This window comes from Drosophila erecta, unplaced genomic scaffold, assembly GCF_003286155.1.
Source record: "Drosophila erecta strain 14021-0224.00,06,07 unplaced genomic scaffold, DereRS2 tig00000092-arrow-pilon, whole genome shotgun sequence".
NCBI lineage: Eukaryota > Metazoa > Arthropoda > Insecta > Diptera > Drosophilidae > Drosophila > Drosophila erecta.
Window position 1 is genome coordinate 8,202,196 of NW_020825207.1, and position 16,190 is coordinate 8,218,385.

The 16,190-nt window shown below is 43.6% G+C and overlaps 2 protein-coding genes across 2 annotated transcripts in view; one reads left to right on the forward strand and one right to left on the reverse strand.

The window, feature by feature from the left end:
- The first annotated feature begins 6,542 nt into the window (after nucleotides 1–6,542).
- The window catches only part of LOC6547078, a 58,191-nt gene continuing 48,543 nt past the window's right edge, over nucleotides 6,543–16,190 (forward strand). The window contains 8 exon segments of the mRNA XM_026980844.1: nucleotides 6,543–7,268; nucleotides 9,928–10,128; nucleotides 11,254–11,362; nucleotides 11,429–11,534; nucleotides 12,107–12,223; nucleotides 12,527–12,772; nucleotides 13,198–13,377; nucleotides 13,450–13,575. Coding sequence (XP_026836645.1) covers nucleotides 6,584–7,268; nucleotides 9,928–10,128; nucleotides 11,254–11,362; nucleotides 11,429–11,534; nucleotides 12,107–12,223; nucleotides 12,527–12,772; nucleotides 13,198–13,377; nucleotides 13,450–13,575 — 1,770 coding nt within the window. The 5' untranslated portion in view covers nucleotides 6,543–6,583.
- On the reverse strand, nucleotides 15,281–16,118 carry LOC6547079. Its single transcript, XM_026980845.1, has 3 exons — nucleotides 15,693–16,118; nucleotides 15,511–15,634; nucleotides 15,281–15,450 (listed from the first exon to the last, which is right to left on the reverse strand). The coding sequence occupies exons 1-3, from the start codon at nucleotides 16,062–16,064 to the stop codon at nucleotides 15,305–15,307; spliced, it is 642 nt and encodes a 213-aa protein (XP_026836646.1). The 5' UTR covers nucleotides 16,065–16,118; the 3' UTR covers nucleotides 15,281–15,304.

Genomic DNA, 16,190 nt, shown 5'->3' on the forward strand with positions numbered 1-16,190 from the left:
GCAGCTGATGGACGAATGGGCGGTTGGCGGCGTTCGGTGCGGGAGGCCGTTTCATCTATAAATAGTGTTTGAACACTTTTCGCGCGTGACAGCTGTGACAGCGGCCATGACGTCATTGGCTGGATGAGCCACGTCACGGATGCGGTATAAACTGGTCTGGCTGAGTCCGCTGAAAGCATATCGCGCATACGCCCCATTGACCCGCGGCAAACAAAAGCGCTCGACTGTTTCCCCATTGAAGCGCTCGACAAACGGCAGCGCCATGGCAGCGATATGATATTGTTATCAACGGCGCCAATATGCGTACAGCCAGCAGCGGCAGCAATTCAAGAAGCAATTCAAACAGCAACAGGAGCAACATCCGCAGCAGCGGCAACAGCAGCAACAGCAACAGCAACAGCAACAGCAGCAACATCAGTAGAGCAGCCATGAGAATCGCGAGAAAGCACAGCAAAAAGAAAGAGCGGCGGAACACAAACAAGAATTGTCAAAATATTTAAATGCTTACAGCTGCTCGAGTCTCAGTCTAAATTCGTCGTCGATCGGTCGTAGTTCCTGTTGTTGTTATTATTATTTATGTTGTGTGTGTTGTTGTGTGCCAGCGACACATGAATAAAAATTGCAAAAATAATGGAAGTGCAACTGAAACGACTCGAAACGAGCCGCAAAGTCTAGTAGCGTACCGAATCGAAACTTAACCAAAAACCAAACAGAAAACCGAAAACCGAAAGTCAACCCAACGCACCACATTCATGTGCCACATATGTATGTAAACCCAGTGAATCGAACAAACAACAGTGCGTGTGTTGTGTAAACAAACAAATATTTGTGTTACATTCAAATTTAAAGGGAATGTAGAAATGTCAACCCAACGAACCGATTCCGATACGAACACAACTTAGCTGCAGATTCTCCGAACGGTGAGTTGGATTCCCTGTCAATGGGGCACATTTAATACCAATTCATGTTGAGCTCTTTGTTTCTGCGAAGCCTTGCAGCAAATGGGATTTGGTTTTGATTTCAGTAATTTCGAGCTATTTTCTGCACATTGAATGTACAGATAGTTGGTGCATCGAGTTTGATTTTTGCAAAACACTAAGTGTATTGCATTTCTATCTTATGTTTTGAGTGTTCGTAGTTTTGAGATTGAATATTGAAATTGATATTTGAATTTGTGGTTGTTAATTAGTAGTTGACCATAAGTGGACCACATTGATACCACATTGATAAGATTTAAGAGCTAGTTTTAATAGCGCCAACATAGCTGTAGGTACTTATTACACCTGCGGCATGAACAGAACCAATTTAATTACCCTAATGTAGACTCCATCCCCGAAACTTGTTCATGTCCCGAAAATGACGGCCTGCTCTGCCGTCAGACAGTGCATGTCAGTCTGAATTTCAATTCGTGTGGGGCCGGGAACATGGGTATGGATCCATGGGAGCCCCAACCTTCTGCGCCTGATTTTGCTGCCTGGGTGACTCCGCATGGGCCCACGTTGCGAATACGCAATTTGCGTTGAAGCTGCTCTGAATTTCGCAGGCTCTTCCAACGCTTTTCTCATAAATTGAGTTTACTCTTTTCGACAGCTTTGTTTGCCTTGCTTTCGCTGCGCAGCCCCTCCTTTTCATCTAATTTCCTTTTGCGTAAGTATCACATGTCTATGCAACCTGTATCATTGTATCTTTGTATATTTTTTGCGCCTGCCTTTGATGGTTATGCCCATTTGGATTTGTACGGAATTATGGCGAATTATGGCCCACACAAATCAGCACAAAACTTTATTGTACGTCATGTTTTCTCAGCTGGAGTGCAAAATTCCTGGGCGCAATGAGATTGATTGAGCCATTACATGAATGACCTTCCTTTTGATTGGCAGTGAAGTTAAGGGCAGCTTGCTAATTGGCCAAATGGCGAATACCAAATATGTGTCTATCCGAATTATTGTTGCTACCTCGCTTAAGAAACACAAGGCATGCTGTGTAGTTATCATCTTAAAGCAAACTGAATAACTTTTGGGATTTGCTAAGCCATTTAAATGTGTATGCATGTGAACTTTGTTTTATTCATTTTGAAAATCATATTAGCATGCCAAAATTTTCTTCAGCATCAAATTATTCAGTAGATTTTCCTTGACCTTTGAATTAGATTTCTTGTATTCTGCTTCTGTGGAACGTCTTTAGTAATTTTTGTTAAGTGCATTCTGCTAAGTTTTTGTGTGTTTCTTTCGAAAAATTACCATTTATTATTTTTTTTACTAGAAATTAAAAAGAAAAGGGAATGCAAGCTCAGAAAGCATTAAAGTGATGATAAAATTATTATTTTTCGGAATTCAAAAGGAGAACAGAGATTATTATTGTTAAAATGGTTCGTTCTCAAGAATTATGGATATTTCTACTGATTGATAATATAGACTGTATATAAAGACTTCCTGTTACATACTTTTCATCAAATGCAGAATACCCTCTAATCTCCTCGATGATGTAAAACGATGTAAATTTCCAAGCTCAAAAGCCCTCTACCGAGCTCCTCACTCATCCCAGTAACCTTTTCAGAGAATATATTCTTGGCGAGCCAAATATTTATTTATATGCGTTTGGATTTAATTAAGAAAAATAAAATAAAAGCGAAGAGCGTTTTTCAAGCCCCACAACTTGAGGTGGAATTCAAAAGCAGGGTCAAAGGCACCCAAGCAAGCTGCCTTGATCTTAGCATGTTCTCGTATTTTCATAGCAAGTTGCAAGGAATTCGGTTAATTTGTATTCTCATAGCAGACGGCGAATACCTCGGCGTGCAGACCGACAATAATACATTTGTTTGTATGTTTATACGCTTTGCAATATATAAATACATACGGGTATGTGCCCGTCTTCTGGGCTCACTGCCATGTAATTATGTATGTCGCTGGCCGAGAGCAAGTGCATCGCATGGGCGCCTTCACATTGCTCCTCCTCGATTCCTCGATGCTTTCCTTTTTTCTCTTGGCCGTTTCGGTTTCTGTTTCTGTTTTCGTGTAGCGCCTTGACAATGCACTTGAGTCAAGTTTGCTTCCTCTAGTTGGCCGGCTTTTCCTGGGCATTCTCAGCATATTAGCATCTCGGCATCTTGCATCTTGCATCTTGGCACTTCTTGCCAATGTGCAGCTGCTAGCCAAAACGAGGGGTTTGTCTGCTAGATTATTTATAACAATTCTTCGCTGCTGGCTTCCTCGTTGTGATAAGCGAACTGCCATCGCTCTTCAGGCTTCATTGTTTTCTGTAGTTAATTAATTTCAATTGAAGTAGTTGCCATTCGTCCTTTAGCATTTTTGCAAAATTACTTTCGGTTGGCTTTTGCTGCTCGTCGTTGGAAAGGCTTTTAAAATGCCAGTAGTTGCCGGAGGGGAAAAAGAGGAAATTCCCGGTTCCCTTGGCTTTTATAACTTTCAGCTGGGGATGGGGCAACTTTCTCTTGCCCGCCCACTTTCACTTACTCCCCCCCTCTTACCCGGTTTGATTGATCAATGTTGACAGATTTAACGAGCTGGTAAAGTGCAGCAAAACAATTCAATTATGTGTGTGTGTGGGTGTGTGTGCTCTGTGGGGGTGGGGGTGGGGGTGAGTGCTGGGGATGGAAAGGAAATATTTGCGTACCCCGCCGGATAGTGTCATCAGCAGTGACTGCTCCTCCTTTTTGTGCCAGCCGCCTCCTGCTCCGCCCAGTGCTCCACCGCCTTGGCAACCTTCGTGGCCCCACCGTCACGGCATTAAATATGGGGAATTATTCATGCGACCGCCCCTATCTGGCAGCTAATAAATAATTCACATTGAATTAAATTGCGTGATTTCTTTTCGGCTCGCCTTGCCACAAGCTGTGTAGCCCCCCATTTATGAAATGCAATTTCTGTCTTGACTTTGGCTTTTCCTCATACTTGTTCGTGCCTCCCCCCCTTTCCGCCTCGCTGCCCCTCCCTGCCGGCCATCGCATCGCATTCTTGTTGTAAGTTTTCTTTTCGGGTTTTCCTCATTTTCACATACGCACACGCAAGGCCGCCGTGCGCGATATATGAATTTAATCTCCCCCGATTTCCCGTGCCGTTGTGCGCGTAATGCGATTTTAATGCCGGCCAAGGATCCGCCCTCTCTGATTTCGTGGGTGAATATTATTGGGTCAGTATCCATTATATATCAATTATGCAAATCGTTCATTTTAAAACATGAGCTTTAGTCAGACGAGTTGCCTAAGACAGGAATTAAAATTAAAATGGTATCACTCTTGCAAAAGCTACTTAAGCCACATAGCGTTGCAAAATGTGTTTCAACTGTTTACTTAACTTACCAAAAAGATATCCAATTAGAAATATAGGTATGATTAACTTCAATTTTGAATAACCATTATTTATTGTTGGTACTTCTGCAACCATAAAGATGCTTTTCACATAAATAAATTTTAGTTTGTTGTGTTGTATACCCATGTGGAGATAATTTTACTTTGTACTTAAAGTCTTGAAAAGCACTTCTATAGTTTCCCATATTGTCAGAAATCCGTGACATATTCCACACTTGGAATACCCATAAACTTTGCCCGGGAGGACAAGACAATGGCACGCTATAATCACTCATCCAGTTAATTCTGATCCGATAATTAAAGCGGCGTGTAACCATCGGTTATCATGAATATTTAATGCAAATTTAATTGATATGGGCCCATCGATTGGCCAATAAAATGGCATAATAATAAGCCTTGCATGTGGCGAGCCAGTAATTCGCCCACCAACCCCACACCCATCCACACCCCCATCCACACCCACAAGTGGCTTAGACACGCACAAACTAAGAGGGTGGTGGTTGGTGGTTCGACCAACTAACTTTCAGCTGTCATTGCCAATTCCTGTTAATTTGTGTTTGAGCAGCCATCCTGTGAACAGTGAGCGATTGTTTACTTCAACTAAAGTAAAATGATTATATCGAAAAGAATTACGGCTTTTAGTTCTATTGCTTCTAATTCAAGACTTAAAGAAATAGATATAATATAATCTGTGTAGTTCTTATAATTTAACAAAGAAAGGTGGTTAATCAGAGCATATACATATTTAGCTATAAATTTGTCCTATATTATTGGTCAAAAGCATGGGTGCGACTTTTTTTTGCAGTTTTCTTATAGCTATTGTACAGTTGGCACCCTGACAAGTTGCCACCTGGCCCCGAGTTCTTTTGGCACTTGGCCTTGGCCGTGTAAACCTGGCCAGAAATTTGCCCCCGGTCAAACTTTGTTTACCAACTTAGAGAGCAGGAGAGCCCCAAGTTTGACCCAAATCCTGGCCCTCGAGTGGTAACTTCTGCTCTTCCAGGGAAACGGAACAATTTAATGAGCAAAAAGACTCGCATGAATGGGCGACCAGCAGAAACGAATATTTTTAATGAGGCACAAGCTGAGCTCTGTTTGGTCTTGCGGCCAAAGTTTTCGTTTTGTGTTCTAAAATGTGGTATTCAGTGATTACGACTAATTAATCATTGATTTGTTTTCTTTTTTATTCTCGTTTTAGCATCGTCTTTAAGTATCGACAACATGCAGCGATCCAAATGACAGCACGTCCCCGAGAAATTAGCTAAACTTGAACTCACTTTGTGATATACCCGACTAGCAGAAAGTACGTTAAGCCCTAGTTGTAAACGAACCTAGATACTCTTTCTATATTGTTTCGGTAACTTAAAGCACTTTAGTTAGACAACCCACAAAAGACAGACAGCTGACAGCACTGCTAACTGAGAACCCTAAAAAGACAGGAACTCGAATAAGACCCAACTAGACCGAACCCACCGAACCCACCGAATCCACCGAACCTGATTAGAGTAACCCCAAAAGAGTACCCCAGAAACCAAGAGACAATCAAGCCAACAGCTGAGATCCACTTAGCGCTGTGCCACCATGCCACATGGGGACCGTGAGGAATGTACGTAATATATCCCGCCGATGAGCTCATCTTGATGACCTATGGTTTCTTTGCGCCACGTGTGAAACCGCGACCCTCACTCGACTGCCTGCCCGAGCCGCTCGTGCCCATCGAGTATCCAGCCAGAGCCACCAACACCACCACCCCCAGTAGCCTCGCCGGCCACAGCACCACCAAAGTCCCAACCAACGCCGCCGTCCACTTCGAGGCCAACACTCCGCCCATTGCCATCCAGCCAGCAACCGCTCCGGCAGCACTAGCCTCGTTCTACCCAGGATCTCCGCCCGCCTCACCGCCGTACACCTACCCGGGATCACCTGTTGCCTCGAACTTCTTTAACTTCGAGGAGGCAGCGGCGACACCGGCTTTTCAGTGCCAGTCGCAGAGCCTGCCGCCCACGCCCACCCGCCGCACATCGCGCGCCTCGCTGACCCACTCCAATAACTCGAATCTTTCGCACCAGGGCTCCACGAAGAGGAGCAGCCTACGGAGGAACCCCCAGCGGCCGCCTGCTGCGTCCATGTATAATGATTATAATGATGCCAGCCAGATGCAGGGGAGCAGTGCTACTGGACAGGGACGAGCACCATTCCAGCGCAGCAGCGCAGCCATCGATCAGGATTCGGCAGCAGGAGGAGCACTAGAGCACTATGGGGATCTCCGCTCACGCAGCCCCAGTATCTTTCTGGAGCCACCCACGCCGGATCCCACGCACGCCCACTTCGGACCAGGATGGGGTCGACCCATGTCGCCCATGGATTTGCCGCCGGAAAGATCGTCGGCCAGCGCATCCGGCAGCAAATCGCCCACCGGAAAGTCACGTCTGCGGCCCAAGCTCCACCTTCCGCTGGGGCGATTGGGCCGCTCCAGCTCCTCGGACACGAGGGAGAGCAACAGACTGCGCGAGGATGTGCATGTGCACGTCGAGAATCCCGTCTTCAGCAGCGAGAATCTGCGCCAGAACAACTTCGATGCATTCTTCGAGGCCCGCGAGCCGGTCATCAAGCTTCAGCCGAGAACCCCTCACACGGCGCCAGCGGATGGCAGTGGGAGGGGCTACTCGCCGCCTCTGGAGAACTATGCGGGTGTCTACGATTCACCAAGGACGAGGAGTCCGGCGGGCAAGGGCGGCGGCAGCGGTGGCGGCCTATTTGCGCGATCGCCGCGCGAGGACCGGGAGAGGATGGCCGGCGCCAGGTCACGGAGTGCGGATCAGTGCGACGGAGCGGTGGGCGGACAAGCCAGTGGAGCGGCGGCCAGGGGTTCTAACTCGACGGGCGGCGGCGGTGGCGGGGGCGGGGCCAGTTCGGGCGGAACGCCTTCCAAAGGTGACAGGTGCCTTCCAAGTCTTCTTTGCACCTGCTAATCGAATCGTTTACAGTTGTTTGCCGCGCGTCTCGTAGAAACAACCTCGAGTTGACCGCCATAACATGCAGCATACTGGGGGTTCTGGAATTCACTTTTAAGGAATCTGATGGGATTCAATTTGAGTTGGGAACCTCTGCACAATATCATCTCTCAACTTTCCAAGCAAATGGAATTCCATCAAGATTTGTGAATGTGAAAATTCTGGCACTCCTTTTTAGTTTAAAGCAACTATTCATTCGCTGCAAGTTGGAGTTCTGAGTTCTGTTTAGTTTGAGAATGCCTTGAAGCACTTCATTTGTACAGAGTATCCTTGGATTGTCAGCGAAATAGATATGCATATCTATATTTTGGATTATTAGTGAAACATAATCATGTGTCCGATTATATTTAATACAGCGTGCCTTTTCTATTAGAAACCTAGAAGGTTGTGTAACTATTAACATACGTGTATATTCAGAATTCCAGTAAGCGAAATACTCAAAGGGGGAGGTGTTCATAAGCCCGTGTCTGCCCTTGAACCTTTCAATTAGCCGCATTACGAACTCGTTCAATTTCTGCACAATAAGACCAGAATCCTCACAATGGACTCTCAGATTTCTAGCTCGCAGTTTTTCCAAGGATACTCAGCCTTTGGCGCTGCCAATGCTCGCAAACCCATCCCTGTGCCGTCCTCGCTTAGTTAAGCTCGGTTAACTTTTGGTACTAAACACACACAAAGGCGAAAGGCGAACTTAAAGTGCTTAGGATGCTTGACTTTCCGCCCGCCCATTTCCCATTTCCCATCTGCATATCCATCGTGCCTCCTTATCGCTTGAGTGGGGTCCACAGCTGCTCCTCGCATGCATAATTGGATTACCTGGGCCCGTGGATGCAACTGCGGGTGCAACTGCGGGTGCAACTGCAGCTACAACTGAGTCTGAGTTGCGTGCCTGGAGCGCATTCTCCGAATGCAAGCACGCACATAATTCCTTCGGAAAACTGAAGGAGCTGGAGGAGCAGGAGGAGCAGGAGCAGGGGCAGCACATCCAGCTGAGACTGGCGTTCCAAAATGAATGTCAGCTTAGCAGCGCGTGAAGTGTAATCAACAACAGCGATAACGACATCCTTGCAGCTGGCACGTGAGCTCGAACCGCCCGAGATCCTGCCACACCACCAGCACTAGCACCAGCACTAGCACCACCACTAGCACCACCAGCAGTACAACCACCCACTGGAATTCATTTCAAAGTTCACAGCGCGGCAAATTTGATGACCAGCGGCAAAGTAAATCAAGTGCTACGTGATCGCTGCAAATCTCGGACACGCCCTGTTTATTCCGGCAATGTAACTTCAAATTGGACGGGGCCAAAAGGATGCGACAGCCGAGTCCTTTAATAATTTCTAAAGCACACTTTCGTGGGCGATCCGCTGCAGCTCCTACATATTTCATTGGGCCAGCCAGTCGGACAGTAATTGAGCCTCGTGTGAGCGTGTCCAAACAAACACGACAGACACTTTGGACAGTGGGCCTGGACTTGGTTAGGAGGGTCGAGTGGTGGAGCGCTGAGTCCGGGTGAAACAATCACCAGACATACCAAACAAACGGACCCCCGAGTCTTTTTAGCTGCGAATGTGTTCTAACGAAATCTCGACTCTCGCCGCGGCAATGAAATTACGCTTCATTTATTGATTGAATTTTAAATGAGGGGCTCCCATCTGCCCCGACTTTGACTTGGGCGCCCAACATCAGACCAAAGGAGCCAAAGAGCAGCAAGACGGAGGAACCTACATACAGTGGAGCTTAAATGTGTAGGACTGAGCATTTCATCGCTTTCACATCTCAATTTTATTGGGTTGAAATCGGGGTGGAACAATTGTTTTCTATTCCCCCGCCTGTTTCATTGTCTTTAAAACCATCAAACCATGAACTAAGAATAATTCTTTCATTTAAAATTATTCGTGTTAAACCTTTCAACATTTTGGCAAACATTTAAACGTGGCCACTCAAGAAGCATAGCTATTGATCGTTAAATACAAGTTAGAAGTTTTATGATTAAATAAGCGAAAAACTTGAATTACAGACGCTCATAAGTTATTAGTGGTCAGTATTTAGGGTTGAACCACCAATTTGACCGCTGTTGTTTAGGACCTTTTGTTGACTTTGGTAATGGGGCTCGGGTTTAAGGAGCTGTCCTGGACTGGAATACTCGAATTTCCGACTTGGCGCAAAGCGAGAATAGGAGCGATAGAAAAAGTGAAAGACCGTGGGGGGCAAATGGGGAGCTGCCTCCGCCTCCACTCATTATTTATGCATAAATACAAAAGGCAGCGATCTGTTTGATTGGCCAGGGGGTGGCGGGAATGGAGCACTGACTTGTGTATTTGCCATGGCGTGGCCAAAATAATTCCTGACATTGCCTGACGGATACTTTACTCCAACCACCCGAAATCAAATCACATTTCGTTTGGAAATACTCATTTGTTTGCTTTCAATTCGGTTCGTTTTGTTTGGAATTTACGCTGCGTTCTGTTTGTTCTCTTTATTTAATTGTTTGGTTTTACGAGTTGATTAATTTTTGGTTTTGATTAAAAAATGGCTTACTTTTGCTGTAAGTCCAGTGAGTGATAACGCTGTTGTCGTCGGCAGGTTCTTCGGTAAAATCTTCAAGTGGTCGAAGAAGTCGTAGGAGGAGGATCTTCGGGTGGAGGGGACCACGAGGTGGTTCCCTTAGCCCCCAGGGCGGCAGCATGGCGTCCTACAACGGCGTGCTCAAGGATTACAGTCACAGCAGTTTGAACGAGGCTTTCAAATCCCAGAACAATGTCAACTTTAAGTTAATTAAAACAGGTGAGTTTAACCAGAAGCCAATATATTTCCAGCTCCTATCCCATCCGCCACATGGGATTACACGTGTCGTGTGCCAGACTTTCACACCTGACACGCTCGCCAGGTGGCACACAAAGTGACAAACAGCGGGCTCGGGTTTCGCCCAGAAACGGGACAACAAAAAGCAATTTATGTGGCAGCATTTGATTTGATAAGTTTCTGTACTCGCTTTTATGGCTTATTGATTTCGATTGCCGATTGTCTTTGTCGGGTCGTCAGATTGAGGCATAAATCAGTTAGGCCAGCAAAGCCTCGTAAATTCCCTATCCCAACTATGAGTATGTTTACCCAACGAACAACATCCTCTGACACAGCTGCAACTTTTCGACATAACTTTGACTTTGAATTACGGCGCTGTCAGAGAAAGTTGTCCCAGCGGATGGCACCTTTGGCACTGGCGAACAGCAGAGTTTCCAGTAGTTTTGTGTAGCCTGTAAAGTTTTTAATAACATTTTTGCTGTGAACTGCATGTGAAATCAGAGAAGTTGAAGTACAAAATTATTGATTAAATTAAAGTTGCCTAGCACAGCAACAGAAACTTTTCAGTTTCAACACGTTTGACAACCTGTTGCACAGACGCTATAATCGCGTATCTGGCGGCTCATAAAACGATTGGACCATAAAATGGCAGCTTAAGTGGCCAGAAGCCAAACATCCATATTCATATATGCCTGAGTAATCGTAAATGTGATGGATTATCCAACAGGCAGTCATTTTTTTTTTAAAGAGGCTGACTTTTTGTGCTTAACAGCACATAAACTGGCACTTTTGTGCCAGGGAAAACAAAGTAAGGGAAATATGAAAGGTTCACACTCGGAAAAAAGTTGTTAAATACATTATTTAAACGTAAATAAATAAGTTTTATTGTCTAAGGTATTTCTTGGTCACTTTTGAGCGCAGCCTTGGGATTTTGAGATGTGGAGAGAAACACAAAGACTTCAGCCGGAAGTGCCCGCCTCTCCCCTGTGGGCATATCCGTTTCCGGTGCTTTCATTGTGTCTAATGCACTTTGTGGCCCGTCATAAAGCGTGACTGCCTCTTAGTTTTATTTGACCTTAACGCTCACTCAACTTAATTCAATTACAGTATCCGATTTCTCCGAAACACTATCCCGTCTGTACGAGGAACACGCAACTGCCCTCCAAGTTGCGGTTTCCAATTATCGCAAGAAGAATGCCGAATTACGCAAAGAAAGGTAAGTGGCCCAAACGATTTTTCCAGCCAAATTCAGTTGCCAAAACCCCAACCGAGTGGCGTGCAGACCCGCCTGCCACTTGGCCATCTTTCAGGCATGGGAAACATTCCTGCAGGAGGTCGAAACCGATTCACAGGCCTGCAACGATGTGGCCAGCGTCCTTTCCCGCCAGGTGAGAATCCCTTAAATTACGGTTTTCGTCGGAAAAGTTGCCGAAACCGAAATGGGTTAATGGCAATATCGTGTCGCGTTAAATATTCAGTTGCCTTCACTGAAAATAGAACTATACGCCACTTGTCGTGCACTTGCCCTAAAGGATTTTTAATTAACTTAATGCAGGCATGCAGGGATTTATTTTCGCTTTTGAAACAATACCCAGATTTATACTAATAATAATGTATGATACGTTTATTTGTACCAGTTACCACATCGATCGGATGGGCAGCCACATGTGTGTTTGTGGCCTTGAGGCAGCACAAAAAAAAAATAAATTCCCAATTTGCATTATAAAAGGCAGACTCTAATTACGGTTAATTAGTGGGGGCGTGGCGCTGCGGGCCCTGGGAAATGACATGTGTTTTTCGAGTGCCGAATAATGTTGTTTTGCCGCGGCGTTCGCTTTGTTTTATTTGGCTTGTACATTTAAATTTCGTTTTTCACGATGATTTGCCCTTTTTTCATTCCGCACAACTGGTAGGGGACTAAAATATATGCCATACATAATTTATTTACGCACTTCTTTAGGTGTCGCGACCAATGCTGGATAAATCCTTTCATCGCAAAGTTCAAAGCCGTAAAATATTTACACACAGGGAGTCTTTTGAGACTATTATCGCAAAGACTGAAGAGAAGCTGTCGAAGGTGAGTTTAATTAACTAAAAGCGTTGATTAACACATGCCCTGAAGGTCTTAAAGTCACAAAAGCAAACTTACCGAACAGCACTTTAAGATGCCTTAAAATTCTGTTCGAGCAGAAAATATCGCATACGCAGTGTGGGCCGGTCCAATTGCCCATCAAATGCTCTGTCCATTGTGCGTGTGCCAATTTAACCTTTTCTGTGATTACCCATAAATTGACCACCCAACCCTTGTGACCCTTTACCCTCTCCCTTTGTTGGTTACCATTGCCATTGCCATTGGCATTGCCCATCCCTCCTTCCACAGTGCCGTGTGGACTACAAGCAGTGCCACCTGGCCCACCGACAGAATCCCAGCCAGCACTCGCTCACCGAATACATCGACGCCCATAATGCGTACGTGCAGCAGCTGCATGCCACAAATGGAATGCTGGAGGCCTACCACACGGACACCCTGCCCCAGCAGATGCAGGAGCTGGAGGAGATCCACAACGACCTGGTCGCCATTGTGTCCGACTCGCTGATGCAGGGCGCAGAAGTAATTGCCGGCAAGGTGAGTGCCCCGCCGACCAGTGATTTATCACTGCAGCAGGTGGTTGTCGCACCCCATAAACACAGCATAGTGTAGTATAGTGTGGCAATGGGCCACTGGCACCTCGAATGCGAGTTAATTTCTGCAGCACCTTTTGTTTCCTGGACAGTAATTTGTACACGATTATTATAATTGCGCGGGGTAGCAATTTGCTCTGGTAATTTGCCTAATGCGTGGGCGGCTCTTGCGTGATGATTGCGACAGTTCTTAGCGGGATTGGGTATGGGGAAAAGGGAAAATATATATATTGGTAAATTGGTAGCTCGAGCAAAAATGGTTATAATGAAAAAGAAAGGAGAAAGAATTAAGTACTAGATAAAGATAGCATTATCAGAATACCTCCTGTAAAATGAGTCCAAGTCATAATTATTTGTATACCTCCACAGGGCAATGACCAAGCCAAGCGGTACAACAGCCTGACCAACCAGTGCGCTGCTGTCTCACCTCAACAGGATCTGGTGAACTTCGTCCGTCTTCTGGCCCAACCATCGCAGGCCCAGAAGATTCCCAGACGACTCTTTGCATCGCCGCAGGCGGAGGGCGGCGAGGAGGCGGGCGACCACAACGTGAGTAGTAGTGCACATAACACCTGTCCGGCGGACTAAAGTGATTGTTTTTGTGGCACGTGTCCGCCGCAGGAGATGACGCCCTGCCTGCGGAACGAGTTGGTCTTCGACCGGCACTCCACACTGTCACAACGCTCCGCGTTGGAGTCGCTGAAGCGGGAGGCCATCGAATTGGAATTGCAAATACGTCAGCTGCAGGTGAGCTGAATAATCCAAAATAATCCATAAAATAATAAAAGCTCACAGTACGATATCGCAGCCATGTCGGTACTTCAAAAAAATGGTTTGTTATGTTTCCAAAGATTTTATTTGAATGGGTGTCCAACAAAATAATAGTTATACCCGTTAATCGTAGCGTAAAAGGGTATACTGGATTCGTTGAAAAGTATGTAGCCGACAGAATGAAACGTTTCCGTCTGTCCGTCCGTCTAATGTGATGATGTTGTAGTAATTCACAAAAATTCAAAAATGACCTAGGGCCGATGTTCTAAAATCCATAACTCAACTTATCCTAATCGGATTTTGAAGTGGCATATCTCTAAATGTTTCTGGCGCAATTCTCTAACAATCTGAATTCAAATTTAGAAATATATATTTTTTTAATTTTTTTGTCATTTTTTTGATGTTATGATGTTGTAGAAATTCAAAATATAAAAAATGCCCCAAACCTGAAGTTCTAACCTCCATAACTCAACTTATCTTAATCGGATTTTGAAGTGGCATATCTCAAAATGTTTCTGGCGCAATTCTCTAAAAAACTGCATTTAAATTTAAAAATTTATTTTTTTAAATTTTTTTTGTCATTTTTCTGATGTTATGATGTAGAAATTCAAAAAATTAAAAAATGCCCCAAAGCTGAAGTTCTAACCTCCATAACTCAACTTATCTTAATCGGATTTTGAAGTGGCATACCTCTAAATGTTTCTGGCGCAATTCTCTAAGAATCTGCATTCAAATTTAGAAATTTATTTTTTTTTAATTTTTTTGTCATTTTTTTGATGTTAAGATGTTGTAGAAATTCAAAAAATTAAAAAATGCCCCAAAGCTGAAGTTCTAACCTCCATAACTCAACTTATCTTAATCGGATTTTGAAGTGGCATACCTCTAAATGTTTCTGGCGCAATTCTCTAATAATCTGCATTCAAATTTAGAAATGTATTTTTTTTTATTTTTTTTTGTAATTTTTTTTGATGTGGTGTTGTTGTAGAAATTCAAAAACTTAAGAAATGTCCTAAGCCGAAGTTCTAAACTCCATAACTCAACTTATCTTAATCGGATTTTGAAGTGGCATACCTCTAAATGTTTCTGGCGCAATTCTCTAAGAATCTGCATTCAAATTTAGAAATTTATTTTTTTTTAATTTTTTTGTCATTTTTTTGATGTTAAGATGTTGTAGAAATTCAAAAAATTAAAAAATGCCCCAAAGCTGAAGTTCTAACCTCCATAACTCAACTTATCTTAATCGGATTTTGAAGTGGCATACCTCTAAATGTTTCTGGCGCAATTCTCTAAGAATCTGCATTCAAATTTAGAAATTTATTTTTTTTTTAATTTTTTTGTCATTTTTTTGATGTTAAGATGTTGTAGAAATTCAAAAAATTAAAAAATGCCCCAAAGCTGAAGTTCTAACCTCCATAACTCAACTTATCTTAATCGGATTTTGAAGTGGCATACCTCTAAATGTTTCTGGCGCAATTCTCTAATAATCTGCATTCAAATTTAGAAATGTATTTTTTTTAATTTTTTTTGTAATTTTTTTGATGTGATGTTGTAGAAATTCAAAAAATTAAGAAATGTCCTAAGGCCGAAGTTCTAAACTCCATAACTCAACTATTTTAATCAACTTAATCTATATTGTTTTTTCTATAACCATTTAAATTTCATAAAATATGATGTGAAGTCGTATAAAGAAATAGCAAAAATCTGCTTATATTTGTTCGGTATTCTCAAAAGAAGAATGCAGCTTTTTGCTGTCTGAGGAGTTCATTTCGGTGCATGAGCTACAATCATCTCGTTTCTCGTGTAGTTTACAAATCAAAGATGCAACTACCAATGCAAAATAGCCCTCCAGAGCTGTAAGAGGTTATATTGTACATACTTTTGCCAAGAATTTATAAATGTTTTGCCACTTACTCAATGAGGGAAATGTTATGAAAGCTTGCGTAAAATGAAAGTTCCGTAGGGTATTGTTAATATTCGATATGAGAGTAGTGAATAGCGTGATGTAAATCCAAAGAAAGAGGCAAACCTGGTGACCCTTCGTGGAAAAAAAGATTATTAGCCTTTATATTTGAATACCATTTCTTGACTCTCACCCATTTACTTCCAATTAGCAGCAGTAGCGAATTGAGTAGAGTAACCAATCCGAGTCCCATGCAAAAGTACTGACTAGTATGATAAAGTAACTTCCTCTTGATTATTCCTTCCCTATCAATTTTTGTGATCCAAAAGGGATCAGGTAGCATTTGACTTGGCCCTGATTGATTGGCTAAATAATATATACCCAATATCTGTATCAAGCTCACCAAAGCCTCGAAACCTGCTATTATCCTGCATCCTTTTTCCAAATCGAAAAAGTAAAAGAAGCTCTTGAATCTGGGAATGGCTTTGAATCTGCCCTCAATGGTCTTCCGACGTGAATTTTCCAAAAAGCCCTGACCTTCTTGACAAATCTCATTAGATGACATTTCCGGTAAATTTCTCTATGATTGTTGAAGATTTGGTATCTGGGGTGTTGCCTATGAAAGTTTTTGAACAGCCTACTTTTAAAACTTATAGATTTTCGTAGAACTATTTACTATTTGAAATATATT